Source organism: Notamacropus eugenii, chromosome 1, assembly GCF_028372415.1.
Source record: "Notamacropus eugenii isolate mMacEug1 chromosome 1, mMacEug1.pri_v2, whole genome shotgun sequence".
Lineage (NCBI taxonomy): Eukaryota > Metazoa > Chordata > Mammalia > Diprotodontia > Macropodidae > Notamacropus > Notamacropus eugenii.
In genome coordinates this window covers 482,096,750-482,113,019 of record NC_092872.1, presented here as the reverse complement: position 1 = coordinate 482,113,019, position 16,270 = coordinate 482,096,750, and the positions used below count along the sequence as shown (strand labels likewise).

The following is a 16,270-nucleotide window of genomic DNA, read 5'->3' as shown; positions in this document are numbered from 1 at the left end:
GGCCTAGGCACATAACATTCTACAGATGTGTTTTAAGCATCTCGTTCATGCACAACATGTTCTAGTGGTCCTCACTATATCATGACTCATACTAACAAGAGATGAGGCCAATTGAAAGATACACAAGAAGTTACACATCCCAATAAGCATTTTTCTCATCCAAGCTGGACGAGATTCATGCTGGGACTGAATACGGACATGCTTTGGGGAACTGGAAGTGCCAATCAGAATCATAAAATGCTGGAGTTAAAACACTGTGACCCAGCCTCAATCACTCAACTCACTTCTCCACACTTGGTTGTTTCCCAAATCAAGTTCACCCTTAAAAAGGCAGAGATTTTCCATCACCAAGAATATGCAGAAGAACAGGCTGCAGGTCCTAGACACAATACCCTAAGAGACTGTTCCAAGAGATGGCAGCATCCTTGGAACAGAATGTGCCACAGGGGTGCTGCAGAACCTAGTTTTGAATATTAGCACTAATAATTATTAGCTATGTCATGCTGCCAACCTCCCTGGTAAAATAAGGATATTAATTTAGATGTTTTCTGAGTTTTCTTAGAAGCTCTAAATCTACAATCCTGTGGGAATTATTTTGAAGAGGGGAAAGTGATACTCCTTTATATATCTAATGATAAAGTCACACTTTAGACACTACATGCAGTAGTACCATACCTAAAATCTTTCAATTCAAGAATCTGATGTGGGTGCCAACTCTACACACAAACACCTCAACACCTTCATGCCTTAGGAAATCATCTTAAGGAACTGCTAAAGGCCAAAGAAAATCATTGCTTTGTGGCCAATGTGGTGATGAGTCATTCCAAACCTCATTGAAATTTTTTTTGTGATCAACATAAAACAAACTATCCCTGTATTCAGAACCTTTGCACCTTTGAAGGAGCTGTTGGAGAAACAGCTTTCAAGAGCCCAGGGCCACCTCCACATTCATATTGAATGCAAACTATAGTAGAGGATACTATAGATACATCATTATAATACAACCTATGAAATGTCTACTTATAGGGAAACTGAGGTCCACAGAAGGCAAATGACTTGCCCAAGAGTTTACAGGTAGTTATTGGTAGAGCCAGGACTCAAAATTCAGGTCTTCCAAGTCCCATTCCATTCAGTAGGACACCATGCTGGGTGTAGACAACCATGATAAGTTGTCATCATTCACTTTTCTTTTTCCAAGCCTAAGGAAATATGTATTTATGGAACTAGAGGAAATTTTAAAAGTTATTTTTTAATGAAATAAAATCCTGCCTTGTTTTTCGATTTTGAAAAGATTAGAGAATTCACTTTAAAAAGAACGTACAGCAGAGTAGAAATAAAGTTGGCTTTTAAATATTCCTTATGTACCTATTCCTTCCCTTCATACATATTATTATCTGGATAAACTGACCTTCTTACTATTCCTTCCATATGATGCTCCATCTCTCATCTCTGGACTTTTGAACTGACTTTAACTCCTATCTGGAATGCACTCACTCCTCTCCTCCATCTCTTAGACTCCTTAGCTTTCTTCGAGGTTCAATTTCAAGTGCCTCCTTTTACACAAAGCCTTTCCTGATCCTCACAGTTTCTAGTACTATCCTCCCCAAATTGCCTTCTCTTTTGTATGAAACTGCACGTGTTCTCCCCACATAGACTGTAGCTCTTTGAAGGTAAGGATTATTTCAATTTTGTCTTCATATTCCCAGTGCTCAATGCAACCCCTGATACACAGTAGGTAGTCAACAAATTTTAGTTGATTAACTCATGTAAGCTATACAGGTAAACAAGGGTAGAGTGTATCAGCTGGAAAATACTACTTGTCAGTGCACTTTCCCCTAGAGAAGTACAGGCAGCAGAGTATTTTCTACCACTGTCCCTAGCCAGCAGACTGTTCTTTAGTCTGGAGGAGTGACCATTTTAAAGATTATTTTAAAAGCACTGAAGAACAACTCTTTCTTCTTTGCATAGTTGGGAGCCTATGGGTATAAAACATTGCATATGATATCAGTACTAGCTGATGAACTAGTTAGTACTGCTAATGTGTTGGTTTTCTCTTTTTTATTCTTTGCTTCAAAAGAGTTCTCTGAGAAGGGGAGAGGGGAGCAGTTCACATTCTGAGAAATTCAGGAGATGAATTTCAAGACAAAAAAAGAGGAATAAATGTTTTAAGTGCTGCAGAAATTGAGATGTTGTCCCTTAAAAGCCAGTTTCTCCAAATCTCTCCCTCCTACTTCTTTCCAGACCAGAGGTCTCCAGCACATGGGTACAAAAGGAGGTTAGTGCAAAATGTCTGCACCAACATTGAAACACAAATGTTTTGATGTAATAAGGAGGAAGGAGGCACGGACTTATTTTGGCAGTTCCAGGGGAGTGAAAGGAATAAAAGGAAAATACTAAACACTAAGACCAAAATTGTTCTCCCCTCTAATCCATAGTTCTATAATTACCCCCACTCCCCTGCCCAAATCAAACCTGGGCAATAGGACAAGAGATTTAGAATTGTGGTTATTTTCTAACTATCTTAATTTTTTTTTGAGTCATTTTGTTTTGGTTTTTTAGTTTTAGAGACAATAGCAAAGATATGTACTTATACATATATAAATATATAAGTGTTTTCCCCGCTGGGAAGTAGATGATGGATTTTTGGATAGAGGAAGCAAATGTTCTGTTTTGTTTTGTTTTACAAGTCTCAAATATCACCTTTGGACTTTGGTTATTTATGAGCCCTGAAAGATGAGAATTTTAAAAGCCCCATTGATTTTCTTCCTTGCTGATGTCTACTGCATGCTGAGCACTGGGTCTGGACAATGAGTCTGTGCTGGTCAATTTCACTGGTGGCTTCTTGGATGCTAGTTTCCAACCCTCCAGGAAATGCTGAATCACTCCCTATGATCTCCCTTTGGGCTCAGTTATTACTCTCCGCTTCTCTATTTGGTGAGGGAGATTGTGGTTCTCTTGATGAATGCCTCCATTTCCTCATTTTAAAGTGGCATTTAGGAAAAATACTAAGGTAAACACCTTGCTGCAGAGAATTCTCTTTCCTCTCCAAACCTAAGGAGGGAAGACAACTCTTTTTAGATTGGTCTCCATTGAGAGAATCAGAAATGTTTGGGGCTTAAAGGAAAAAAACTTGGACAGACCCAAAACCTCCCTTTACATGGGACCTGGGGGTGTCCAGTCTGTTTTTCTTAAAGAAAGGCACAAGTTTCTTTTTCTGTATCCCTGAGAAGCCAGGGGGAAATAAACATACACACACACACACACACACACACACACACACTCACACTCACACTCACACACACAAAACCTGGGCTCTCTTAATAACTCTGTTATTTGACAGTTTGTTTGGCAACATATGGGATTGCTCTTGTAAACTCCCCTCTTAATGATAAAACAACAGATGGTGGAGACGATCCTTCGCACACGGCTCTCCAGGTCTTAATGGGATGCTGCCGGCAGGGCGGTGGCAGCAACTCCACGCAGAGCATCCCCTCCGACTCAGCACCTTGGCTGCAGGAATATTTCACAGCCTGGGTTTCTGACTGCTATTTAAAAACTGAAGCAATTTTCTGGTCTATGCACCGTGTAGCTTTTTTTCCTCTCTGATTGATTGAAGCTGTTTGTCAAGCACTGCCATCAAGTCGCTAAAAAGAAAGGTACCCTGGAGAGCGGCTAAGGATCCTGATGTAAAACTTCTAATATGTTTTATTGCAACTTGTACTTCAAAAGGGAAGGACGACAAAGGCACAGTGTTTTTTGCCTTTGTCTGACATCGCCCCTTTGAGCCACTACCTGTTCCCTTAGAAAAAGCGGCTGACAATTAAATTCTAGGTAATTATGGCCCTTTGAGGAAAGCAGTCTCACCCTCCCCAAGTTTCCCCCAGCCCCCTCCTACCCCCAATGACACTGCTGAGACGGCGCACACTGTGCTGAGCCGTCATTCCCCCAGGAACAAGAGAAAGATTAGGAAGAGCACCCTTTTGGCTTTCTGCAACAAGGCCTGCTGAGACGTGGGAAACAGACAAAGGGCCAGAGCCCGTTCAGAGTACATCTGTGGAGCTGGCCCAGTGGGAGAGCTGCCACATGACAGGGGGTGGGGGGGGAGTCTGATCCCCCAACTCATGGGAATCAAGAGGCTGCGGACTCTGAGGCCCTCACAGGGGAATGATGGCTCTTAGCAGGATCCAAAGCAACATCTCCCCCCTCTCCATTCTTCCTTGGACTCAGATGGGGAAGCCACCTGGAGGTAGCTATTTAGGGAAGGCTGTTATTTAGGGGAGTACAAGGGACAGAGAGCAGAGGGAAGGTCAAGGCCAAGAGACAAAGCACCATACCTTGGCAAACTCCATCAGGTCGTTGCGCCCTTTGAACCTATTGTAGAATTCAGGCATCCTCCAGGGAGCTATGACCTGGAAGAAAGATGGGAATCAGACCCCAGTGATGGGAGAAAACAGAAGCTAGATCAGGAGACCTACCAGTGTCTGCCAGTACTATCCTGATGCCCTAGATGGTGGGGCAAGGGATCTAACTAAGGGCTTAGATCAGCAGGTATAAGTTCTACCCTCTCAAACAGGCTGGTTCCCACAGGGGTTAGGAAGAGTGGGAGTGGGGAACACCATCCCAGAGAAACTACCACTCCTGGCAGCCATATCTGTGCAGGGGCTTTGTTTTACTGGGGCACTAGGGTTACACAGCAGCTGGACTAGCATTGTCTTTGCCCCTATCCTCAACGGAGGGCTCAGTTTGGCCCTCTTCACTCATAAACCTCCTGAAAAGCAAATGCTCTAAATATCAAAAAAGCTGGCTTGGGAAAGATGACTTCCACACACCCCACAAACCCTGATAGACCTCACTATCTCATGGGGTATGAAACCCATGTCCACTTTTGAACAGCTCTAAATGTTTGGAAGTTGGTCCTTACCATTAAGCACAACCTGCCTCTCTGTGACTCTGTTTTGCCCTTTGGAGCCAAGCAGAATGGGTCTGATCCCTTTTGTACATAACATCCTTTCCAATACTAGAAAGAAGCCCATCATATTTCTCCTCAACCTTCTCTTCTCCAGATAAACACTCCCAGTTCCTTTAACTGATCCCCATACCATGATCTTATACCTCCTCACACACCGTTTTCTGGAGCCCCTCCAGCTAGGAAATATTCTCAGAATGTGGCACTCTGGGTGTGGTCCGATCAGGCAGGGACAAGCAGGGCTGTCCCCTCCTTCATTCTGGATTGACTTCCCATAAAGTAGCCTTGAATCTCATCTACTTTTCTGGCCTCTGTGGCACACAGCAGACTCTTTTTGAATTTGCATCCATCAACCGCCTGCCTCCCAACCTCGAGTCTTTTTCACATGAAATGCTACATGTTCCCCAGCCTTGATTTCTGAAGTTAATTTTGGAATCCAGGTGAAGAAATATACATTGACACCCCTATTAGATTTCATCTTATTTGAGTCAGCCATCATACTAAGGAATCAAGATCCTTATGGATCCTGACTCTATCATCCAAAGCGTTCACTATCCCTCCTAGCCTGGCACCATCTGTAAACATCTGTAAACGTAAGTATTCCATCTATGTTTCTTCCAAGTCACTGATCAAAAGGTTAAACATTAACAGGGCCAAGAAGTCACTAGGGTGGGTTTGAGACAGAAAAGATCCCTCTATCCACTGTCCACCTGCCCACCCCAGAGGTCCTGTGCTAATGATAACAGGTAGCAATAGCTACTTTCATATAGTGATTTAAGGTTGGCGAAGCACTTTATAAATATTACCTTACTGATTCTCACAATAGCCCTGGGAGGTGGCACAATTATTATTTACATACTGTGGATAAGGAAATGGGGGTCAGGAATTGGCCTTGAGTGAATGGAGAATTTTATGGGAGAGAGAGGGGCTGGAATGGGTTTATCATGGACCTGAGGTCTTTGAAAGAAAAACTGAGGAGACTGAGAAGTTGCCCAGTTCATTTTTTATCCCCAGAGCAAACAGAGAAACACATTCCCCTCGCCTCTCTGCTTAGTCACCTCTGACCTCCAGAAAAAACTAGAAGCATTGATGCTATGAGACATTGTTTCCTCACTTTTATCTCTTCTTTGGTTGGCAGTGAGTATTAGCAGTGGAAGCTGGGGTCAGTGTGAAGGTCTGTGGGTACCTCTACAGGAAAGGGATTGGAGGAGAAAGTCTATACATCTCTCATTGCCTCCCTCCATCATCTCCACCACTGTCATTAGGACAGATGACATCAGTCAAGGAATTTTAAAAGAGAACAGAGGACTGGCATCTCAACCATCACCCACCCCAGCAGGAGTCCAGACTCACTTGTCTGGAAGAGATGGTGAGGTAACGATGGGCTCTTGCCAGTTGCAGGGACAATCTTGCAAAGCAGGCTGAATGCTATATCATCTGTGCCCATTTTAATTTTATGGTTTTGGAAATTTCCAGTCAGGAAACACCTTCCTCACCAATGCTGGCAGCAAGTGTTTTGCACCTTAAGAGTGTTTGGGGACTCAGAGAGAATGCTGAGAAGTTTGGTGACTTGTCACATGGACAGAAACGGGATATGAACCTGATTCTGAGGCTAGCAGCTCCCTAGTCACTACACTATGTTGAATCCCTATGCCTACAATGATAATACCCAGGGCAAATGTTTATATAGGAACTTAAGGTTTACAAGGCATCCTACACACATTAAGCTAGATCAGTTAAGATATCAACTGCTAGTGAGATCTCTACATGCCCTGATTTTCAGGACTCTTGACTGATACCACTAACATCCCAAAAGGTCTTGAGCTTCAGATGACTCACCTTAATCTGAGGGGCCAAGGAGTAGCAGGTGAGCTCAAATCGGATCTGGTCATTCCCCTGAAACACAAAGAAAAGCAACAGTCAAGAGTGAGTCAAAGGACCTCTGAGCAAGGCATGATGGGTAGGTGAGAAGAGGAAATTAATTGTACCAATCTAATTCAACCCTACCTTTCCCTTCTATGGCTTGGAGCTTCATGTCTTAGGGATCCCAGCTCAGATTCAAGACATAGTCCTCCTGGAGTCCTAGCCCTAGTTAGCACAAGAGTACTACCCCTTTGGTCCTGGGATGCTTCCTTGGGTTACAACTATTTCCTGTTTATCCCTTCAGGACCAGAGATGCTCATGGCCAGCAGAAAATACAGAAGAGATCACCAATCAGTAAGTCCTGATCCTTTGCTAGTTCTGCTTACTGACACAGTATATTGAATTTTTAAAATTCATAGAAGATCAGAGCTGGAAGGGACCTTAGCAGGCAGAATACTAGAATTGGACATGGAGAACTAGCTCTTAATACACAGAACATAGAATGGCAGAGCTGGAAAGGACTTTGGAGCAAAGAACATTAGGCCTGGAAGGGATCTCAGACCATAGCATTTACCTTCTCTGGCTCTTAAGTTTGTTTACCTACAAAATGGTGGGGTTGGGGTGTTAGATGGTCTTTGGAATCTCTTTAGGTTCAAATATTCTATGATAGCCCAAATCTATGTTCCTTGAACTTCAGACAATTTTAAGGGACACATGGTGATAGGAAAACAGAATGCTATCTATGAGGGCAATAATATTGAACAGAATCAGAAGACCCATGTTTGAGTCCTGACTCTGCCCTCAACTTACTGGGTGACCTTGGGCAAGTCCCTTACCCTCCCTCAGTCTCAGTTTCCTCATCTGTAAAATGAAAAGGTTGGACTAGATGATCTCTAAAGTTCCCATTCCAAGTCCTATGACCCTATGAGTGTCAGAACTGGAAGGGGCCTTAGGGCTCATCTTATCCAACTTCTTCACTGTAGAGATGATGAATCTGGGACCCAGAGATGGGAGTGACTTGTCCAACGGCACATAAAGAATTCATGACAAGAGTGGAGGATTGGACCCAAGTCTCCTGAATACTGGTCAGGAACTCTTTCTGCCATACCACACCATCCTTTGGCTGCTGAGCTTCAAGGAGCACTCTTGATGCCCTAAACGGCATCCCCTAAAACATCTTTGGGGGCTCTACAACAGGGAGATCATGAAAGGAAGTGCTTCTTCTCTTCTTGTGCCATCCCTCCAGGCACCAAAAAGAAAATGGCTGCCTGCTTCCTGACCATCCCCCTCCCTCTTTTAATATCACTCCCCCCCAAACAGCTACATCCCTGTAGGGAGATATATGTGCTGTGGAAATAACAGAGAGGCCTTCCACCTACTGTGAAAACTGCACAGAGAGCAGCAAGGCTTCAGCAGGAATAACATGTTATTTTCCGGGTGTTGTGTCAAGAGGCGCAGGAATTAGGTTTGAGCCTCATTAGTGCACCACACCGTAAGGCCACGGTCATACAGGCTAGGTCAGATCCAGTCCCCAAAGTGCCCAGGCTGGGGGACACTGGGTGGGTTGAAAACCGGACTCTTAGCTGAAAGGGGTTGGGGGGAAGAGAAGCATGTTCCCCCACTCTGTTAATTTAGGGGCCTGGTCTGAGAAGCAGCACTGCCTACACCTGCCCAGCTGATGAGGACAGGAAGGAGGCCCTCTGCCCTTCTCTGCCTCTCATGATGCATGGAATTCCAGGCCCCTGCAATCTAGTCCATCCCACTATGGTGGCTCTCTGCACCATGTCTTCCCCAAAGATCAACCCTCTGCTCCTTCACTGTACCCAATCCCATCCATGTTCATTCATTCATTTCTTCCCTTCCTTTTGAGGGTTCCCTAGACCTGACCTATGCTTACTGTCTCTTGTTCAGCCCAGGGCTAGATGTGGAGGGGGCTAAAAGAAGACACAGGAAGTGACCTTAAAGAACTCCTCAATCCATCCTCATTCAATCACCACTAGTTTATTAAGGGTTCACTATGCTCTAGGCTCTGTGCTAGGCACCAGGAGACAAAGAAGCAAATGGCTTCCGGCAGTTTACATCTATCTGGGGAAATGCCACCTACATAAATACAAACTGACCTTGGGGAAGGAGGGCATAAGCAGCAGAGGGGATTGGGAAAGCATGGATCTAGAAGGCATCCCCTGACATCCCAGCTCCCACCATTTCTCCCTCTACCTGAGATGCCTTCCTTTCCATCTGATTTGCTACCATCTTTTCAAGAGCCAGTTCAGTCTCCAAGAAGCCTTTGCCAATGGAGAAAGCCCTAAATCTTTTTCTATCTCTGAATTAGAGCGTTTGTAATCTTACTGCATGCACACATCCACAAACACACACATAAACACACTGATGGTTTCATGTGTGTAGAGAGAGGGCATTTGGTGTAGTTGAAATCAAAAAACAAAAAACAACATTGGACTTGGAAACAAGAAACCCAAGTTCAAGTCCTGATTCTTTCCTATATTAGGTATATGATCATACACATTACTTTACCTCTCCTCATCTATAAAATGGAACAATTGACATTTGTAATATCTATGGAATATGAGGAAGGGACAGCCAGGGGCACCAGGCCTGGAGTCAGGAAGACTCATCTCCCTGAGTACAAATTTGGTCTCAGATTCTTCCTAGCTGTAAGTGATCCTGGGTAAGTCACTTAACCCTGCTTGCTTCAGTTTCCTCATCTGTAAAATGAGCTGGAGAAGGAAATGGCAAATCACTCTAGTATCTTTGCCAAGAAAACCCAAAATGGGGTCACAAAGGGATAGAGATGACTGAAAATGACTGAACAACAACATATGAGGAAAACATTTTGTAAATTTTAAAGTACTTTATAAATGTGAGTAAGGAACGGGGAGGTGGAAGTGGATACAGGGTTGGACTTGATGTCAGAAAGGCCTGGATTCAAGCCTTGCGTCAGATACATTCTGGTTATGTGATCAAAAGCAGATCACTTAACCTCTCAGGGCCTCCAGACATTTCTCTAAGTTACAGTAAGTTACAGATATGTTGATAAATACCAGCAGAAGATATTAACAAACAAGGAGTTCCCTGTACTAATGGAAACATGGGTACAGACCAACAAAATATATCATTATTATATTATCTCTTGGGTACAGCACTACATTTTCCATTTTCCTCGGCTTCCCTAAAGAATGTTAGGACAGGCAGCTTACTAAAGACTTGTTAACTTTATTTGATTTGGTAAAAGATATTCAAACTCAGCTAGTACAACTGCCTCATTTTTACAGATAGGAAAACTGAGCCCCAGAGAGAAGTGCCCAAGGCTATAATCCAAGGGTAGGACAAACTTCTTATACTATTTGACATTTGAATGAACAAAAACTTCAACAGATTGGCCTATAATCTGGGTGTGTGTGTGTGTGTTTTCACTATTTTTCTGAGCCCTCTCACCTAAATACACTAAATATAATCCCTTCAGTCAAAGTGAGCTTTTGGAACAGACTCCTAATGTGATGTTACAGTTTTAGCTCTATAAAAGACACTAAGAAATCCTCCTGGAGAGATTTCCATTTCCCCCCCAAATTTTCATCGTCCTGCTAGGAAATCATTTTTCCCATGGAACTAAAACTCCTAGAAGGCCTCCATCTCAACGTTACACAGATACAGAGGCTGGCTTGATTCCAAGAAGGTTCTGTTCAAGGCTGCTAGCAGGTTTTCTGCTGCCTCCGTGAGGCCATTGATCTGTTTCTAAGCCAGTGTACTTTTAGAGAAATCAGACCTGTTTTTCCAGTACAAAATCCTTTCCCAGGGGAACAAGGTATAATGTCTTCCTTCAGCTCAATCTCAGCCTTCACTCACAAGGCCTTCCCTTCCCCCTGCCCAGTATGGCAAATTACACACCTGTATGTATATCCCTGGGAGGGCCTACCCACATGTTGACACATGTGTAGGTACATGTAAAGCCTGTGGGAGAGTATGAAAGATGCTCATTTCCCTCAAAGGCCTTGGCACTCCATCTGCTCCTGGGACAACAGTGATACAGATGGTGCCCATTTAGGCAGCTCCTGCTGCTACTGCCACAGCCAGAGGCTCAGGAGCCCCTGGGCTCAGATTTCCAATTCCCCCCCACCCCCACCTCGCTTCAGGGCTAAGGGGGTGTGTGAAGGGTGGGGAGCCATCAGGGGAGCATTAGGAAGTATAGAATGTCAGGGCTAGAAGGGTTTTTTGAACACAGAATATTAGAACAGGGAACATAGAATGTTTGTGCTGAATGGGATCTTTGAACAGAGGATGTTAGAAGACAGTATAGAATGTCTGTGCTAGAAAGGACCTTAGAACAGAGAGTAAAGGATATTTGTTCTTGGGGGGAGCTTTGAACCCAGAGCACAGAATGTCTCCAAGCAGGAAGAGACCTCTGAATACAGAATGTTAGAACACAGCATAGAATGATAAGGCTGAACATAGAACACATGTAACACAGAATATTATAGAACATAGAATGTTCTGGGAGAACCTTAAAAAACTATCTAAAAATTGTTTTTACATGCAACTTGGAAATAAGACATACTGGCAACGGGGTATAGAAATCTATCGTGCCCTACAAGAAGGGGATAAGAGAAGAGGTGGTGGTGTTAGAATGGGGGGTAGATTGGGGGAAGGGGTAATCAGAATGCATTCTGTCTTGTGGTAGGGGAGGGGACAGATGAGGGGAACATTTGGAACTCAAAATCTTGTGGAAGTGAATGTTAAAAACAAAAAACAAATTAATTAATAAAAACATAACTATCCCAGACAAATGTGGCAAAAAGACCCAGAAGGACTCCATTAGCAGGTGGAAAGGAACTTCCTTCTCTAACCCCTCAGGGACGGAGGAATCCCTAGGATGTGGCAAACTGAGGCAATCATCCTGTTACCACATAAGGTCCTCAGCTCCACAGTGCTATGGGAACTAGGCATCTGGGATATTCAGGAAACAAAAGGTACAGGGAGAAAACAGGAATTGTGCTTGAAAAGAGAACCCAGGTGTGTGTATGTGTGTGTATGTGTATGTGTGTGAGTGTGTGTGTGTGTGTGTGTACATTTATTAGTCCAATGATTTCAGGGATGCTCCCAGTCAGGAATCTCTCTACGAGTACCAAGCAGGTGACATCTTCGCAATACCGAATCTTCATTTCCCAAGACACTGAGAAGTTATGCCAGGGCCATACAGCCAATGCATGTCATAGGGGAGCCTTGAACACAGGTCTTTCTGACTCCAAGGCCAGCTCCCTCTCTACTACATCTTGTTGTTTCTCATATGAATAATGAGGCACCAGAGGCCTAGGAGATGGGAGCTGTTCATTCTCAGATCACCTCCCTTTGATGCCTGATCAGAAACCAGCATTCAAAGAAACCAGTGCAAAAGCTAAGAAAGACTTGATGCCCTCATAGTCCTGTTTCTAATATCAGATTATTCCTTTATCTAGGCAGCCTGGTACCAAGGAAAAAACTCTATAACTGTGTGTAAAGAGACTTAGATTCTTGTGCCAGCTGGGTCCCTAAAAATAAGGATATGGACTGCACCTGAGATTTCATAGCTATAAACTACTCCTAGTGAGGAAATGCCCTCGTGCCAATGAAGCTCAGCATCATCTCTGCAATTTATGGGAAAGAGTAGGAAATAAGTTTTTATATAGAAGCCCACTTTATGCTAGCCACTGTGCTAAGCACTTAGCAATCATCTCATCTGATACTCAAAATAACTCTGGGATGTGCTATTATAAACCTGTTTTACAGTTGAAGAAATTTGGGCAAACAAATTAAATGACTTGCCCAGAGTTATGTAGCTACTAAGTGTCTAAGGCTAGATTTGAACTCATGAGTTCTTGATTCCAGGCTCAGCGTTCCAACCACTGCACTACCCAACTGCTTCTATAAGGCCTGAAGTCTTTCAGTGATTTGTCCAGGGTCTCACAGCCAGTACATGTGAGGGGTAAGAATTAAACTAAGACTCTCCTGACTTTAAGGCCGGCTCTCTACCCACTGGGCTACACACTGCCTCCTGATAACAGTTTACATGGGTTTAACACTTTAAAGTTTGCAAAGCAGTTTTCATTTACTCTCTTATTTGATTCTCATTATAATATGTCTCATTCCCATTTGACAGATAAGGAAACTGAGGCTCAGAGAGTTGTGGGACCCTGGGCAACCTCTCTGGGCCTCAATTTCATACCTCTTTCTCTCTAACCAACCATGAAATGAAGGGAATGGGCTAGATTAGGGGTGGGGAACCTGCAGCCTCGAGCCTTGGACTAAAGTCAAAGGGCTGCACTTGAGGGTCACATGTGATCTCGAGGCTACAGGTTCCCCACCCCTGACACTGGATTACCTCTCCTGTCCTTTCCAGGATTAGAATCTAGGATTCTATAGCTCGACCAAGGTTACGTATATAAAGCAAGGGTTCCAACCCAGACTGGAAATTATATATATATATACACACATAAACAGCATTCTTTCTAGTACACCATTTACTATATGACCTTGAACTATGACCTTCACTTCTATGGGCCTCAGTTTCCTATCTCTCATATGAGGAGAACAAGGCCTGCAGTATTGAGGATCCTCTGGAATGATATATGAGAAAGAACAAAAAAATACTCAGAACACTTCACAGTGTCTAATGCTAGGGATGATTCTTGAGTAAACATGGAACTGAGCATTGGGGATAATGTTAATAACTTTTAGAAGGCTTTATTTCCTGACCCTAACTGGTCTGGACCCTTGGGCTGCAGGTCCTTGCCCTGTGGTCACACAGAGGTGGGTTTTACCAGGGAATCTCCTTCTCTTCTCCCAAGAGATAGGGCCCTGAAAACTTCAGGACTCTTCCTTCTTCTTAGCCCTAATGTGCTACAAAATCTTACAGAATCTCAGAATGTTAGAACATGGGTTCTTTACCTTATTTGCATCCCAGGCTCTCTTGGCAACCTGGGGAAGATGATGAACCCCAGCCCTTGTCAGAATAACGTGTGAGCTCTACACTCCTATCAAAGGAAATGCTCGATTTCAGCTGGAGGTTAGTGGGAAAATGAAGCCTTTTCCACATTCACAAACCCTGTGAAATCTATTTATGGTCCCCCAAGGGGACATCAGGTTAAAAAGCCCTGATCTAGTCCAGTCATTTCATGATGCTCAGAAAGATTAACTGATTTGCTCAGTCACATAGTGTTTAAATATTTTGGCTTGAATATAAATCTAGGTGTCCTGACTCTAAGGTCAATGCCCATCTGGCCACACCTCTGTCTAATCCTCCGTCCCATCCTCCATCCTTACTTCTTAGCTGGAGTGTCTTCTACCTGTTTCCTGCTTTGTTTTTCCTCATCATTGTCTCTCCTGATCCTCCTGGGACATACACAGGGTGGATTAGCTCCTGCTAGGGTTTTCCACCTCCCACTGGCAGCGAGAGAAGGAATATTCCCTATACTTTATTGCCACCAAGAAGCCTGTCATTCAGATTTGTCCTATTAGATCCTAAAGATCTTAAATCCTAAAGGGACCTCAGAGGCCCCCTAGTCCAACATTCTCCCTTTTCAGATGAGGAAACTGAGGACCAGCAAGAGTAAATTGCTTTCAAGATCTTATAAGAAGCATCAGAAACTGGATGTGAACTTGGATCCTCTGACTTGGGAGCCAGGCCTCTTTCCACTGTATCATACACCAAAATGGCATCTTTCTGGGTTTTAAAGGGTACTACAGAAGCAGCATCATGGTAAAGTAGAAAAAAGTCCCTGGATTCAAATCCTACCTGTCACTCACTACCTGTGTGACCTTGGGCAAATGATTTTGTGTTTCCGAGTCTCCGTTTTCTCATCTATAAAATGAGAGGGTTCAATGAATCCTAGGCAATTACCTCTCCCAGCTTTTAAGCTATGACCTTGTGATTGCTGAGTCTAGGGAGCTAGAGCTCAGCGACACACAGGAGGAGAGAGTTCTGTTTCTCTGGCTGCCTATCCTGAGGTGTCCTCCCTTACAGAATTCAGTTCTCTTGGACCATAGGGCCAAGAGGCTCAGAGGGCTTTAAATACAAGTCTCTGGTTCCCTCTAGTGTCCAAAGAGAGGATATTCAGCTACTGTCTTTCCTTTGGAAGGTATGGTCTGTATTACAGGCAAGACTCAAATCAACCTGAACTTCATGTCTTAAGCCAAACAAAATTTCTTTACCACCATATTTCACCCTGGGTGCGCTGTGTTAAGGTGGGAATCTGCCTGAAAAGGCTAGTTTCCCACACAGAAAACACTGAACATTCATCTCCATGCAAAGGACTGATACACACACACACACACAGACACACACCACACACACATACATACACACACAGACACACACACCCCACACAGACACACACACACACACCACACACACACCACACAAGCACATACACACATACATACACACACCACACACACGCACACACGCACATACATATACACACACGCACACACACCCTATAGATTATAAAACCTTCTGTTGGTGCTGAAAGACAGGAACACTAATGCATTGTTAATGGAGTTATCATGTAGTCCAACTGGAAATATCTAGACCCTTTGACACAGAGATTCCTTTGCTATTCATCTACCCCAAAGAGTCAGGGACAAAAAAGTTAAAGTTTAAAGTTCTCATATACACAAAATTTTCATAGCAGCACCTTTGTGGTAGCAAAATACTAAAAAGAGTAATTCTTGTACTGAAGAGGGAATGGCCAAGCAAGTTGTGGTATGTGAATGTAACGGGATCCTACTGTGCTTGGTGTATACTTACTAAATCTTTGTTGACTGAATAATGATAGCACAGTAAAACATGGTGAATGTGAAGAATTCAGATAAGCATGGGAAAATTAACCTTAACTGATACAGAGTGAAATAAGCAGAACAAGGGAAATATTATATGACTATGATGACGTAAATAGAAACAGCTAAATATCCCCTGCAACTGAAAGCTGTATGATCATAATGTCCACATTTGTCCTCAAAGAAGAGATGAGAAAACGAAACCTTCCTTCCTTCTTTGTGGAAGTGAGGGGCTATGGGTGTGGAAAACTGAATACACTGTCAGACTCAGTTGATGTCCTGGTAAGTTTTGACGGATTACTTTTTCCCTCCCTCTTTAATTCATTGCCTCAAAGGATTCCTCTCTGGGTAGGGGAGGCAGAGGTTTATATTTGCAAATGAAGGTGATATAAAAGCAAAAGAGAATAAAAAATATTAATCTCATGTAGAGAATTAACATCTTCAACATTTCTGAAAGATGTCATGAAAGATGTCTCTGTCTGCACACCTCCAGAGCCCACTGCCTCTGGAAATAGCTGCAGTTGTTAAAAAAAAAAAAAAAAGCACATTAAGATTCTCCTGCCTCTGGTCCTGGATCTACCCCCTGAGGATGAGCCAAAACAGTTTAATCCCTCT

General features: G+C 43.4%; 1 protein-coding gene across 5 annotated transcripts in view; it reads right to left on the bottom strand.

Annotated features, from left to right (window-relative positions):
- ASS1 (argininosuccinate synthase 1) overlaps nucleotides 1-16,270 on the bottom strand; it is an 84,770-nt gene that overhangs the window by 49,879 nt on the left and 18,621 nt on the right. For all 5 annotated transcript variants that reach the window (XM_072632722.1, XM_072632726.1, XM_072632724.1 and 2 more), the window contains 2 exons: nucleotides 6,806-6,862; nucleotides 4,335-4,409 (listed from right to left, as the gene is read on the bottom strand). In XM_072632722.1, the coding sequence (XP_072488823.1) occupies nucleotides 4,335-4,409; nucleotides 6,806-6,862 (132 nt within the window). The remainder of the gene's footprint in view (nucleotides 1-4,334; nucleotides 4,410-6,805; nucleotides 6,863-16,270) is intronic.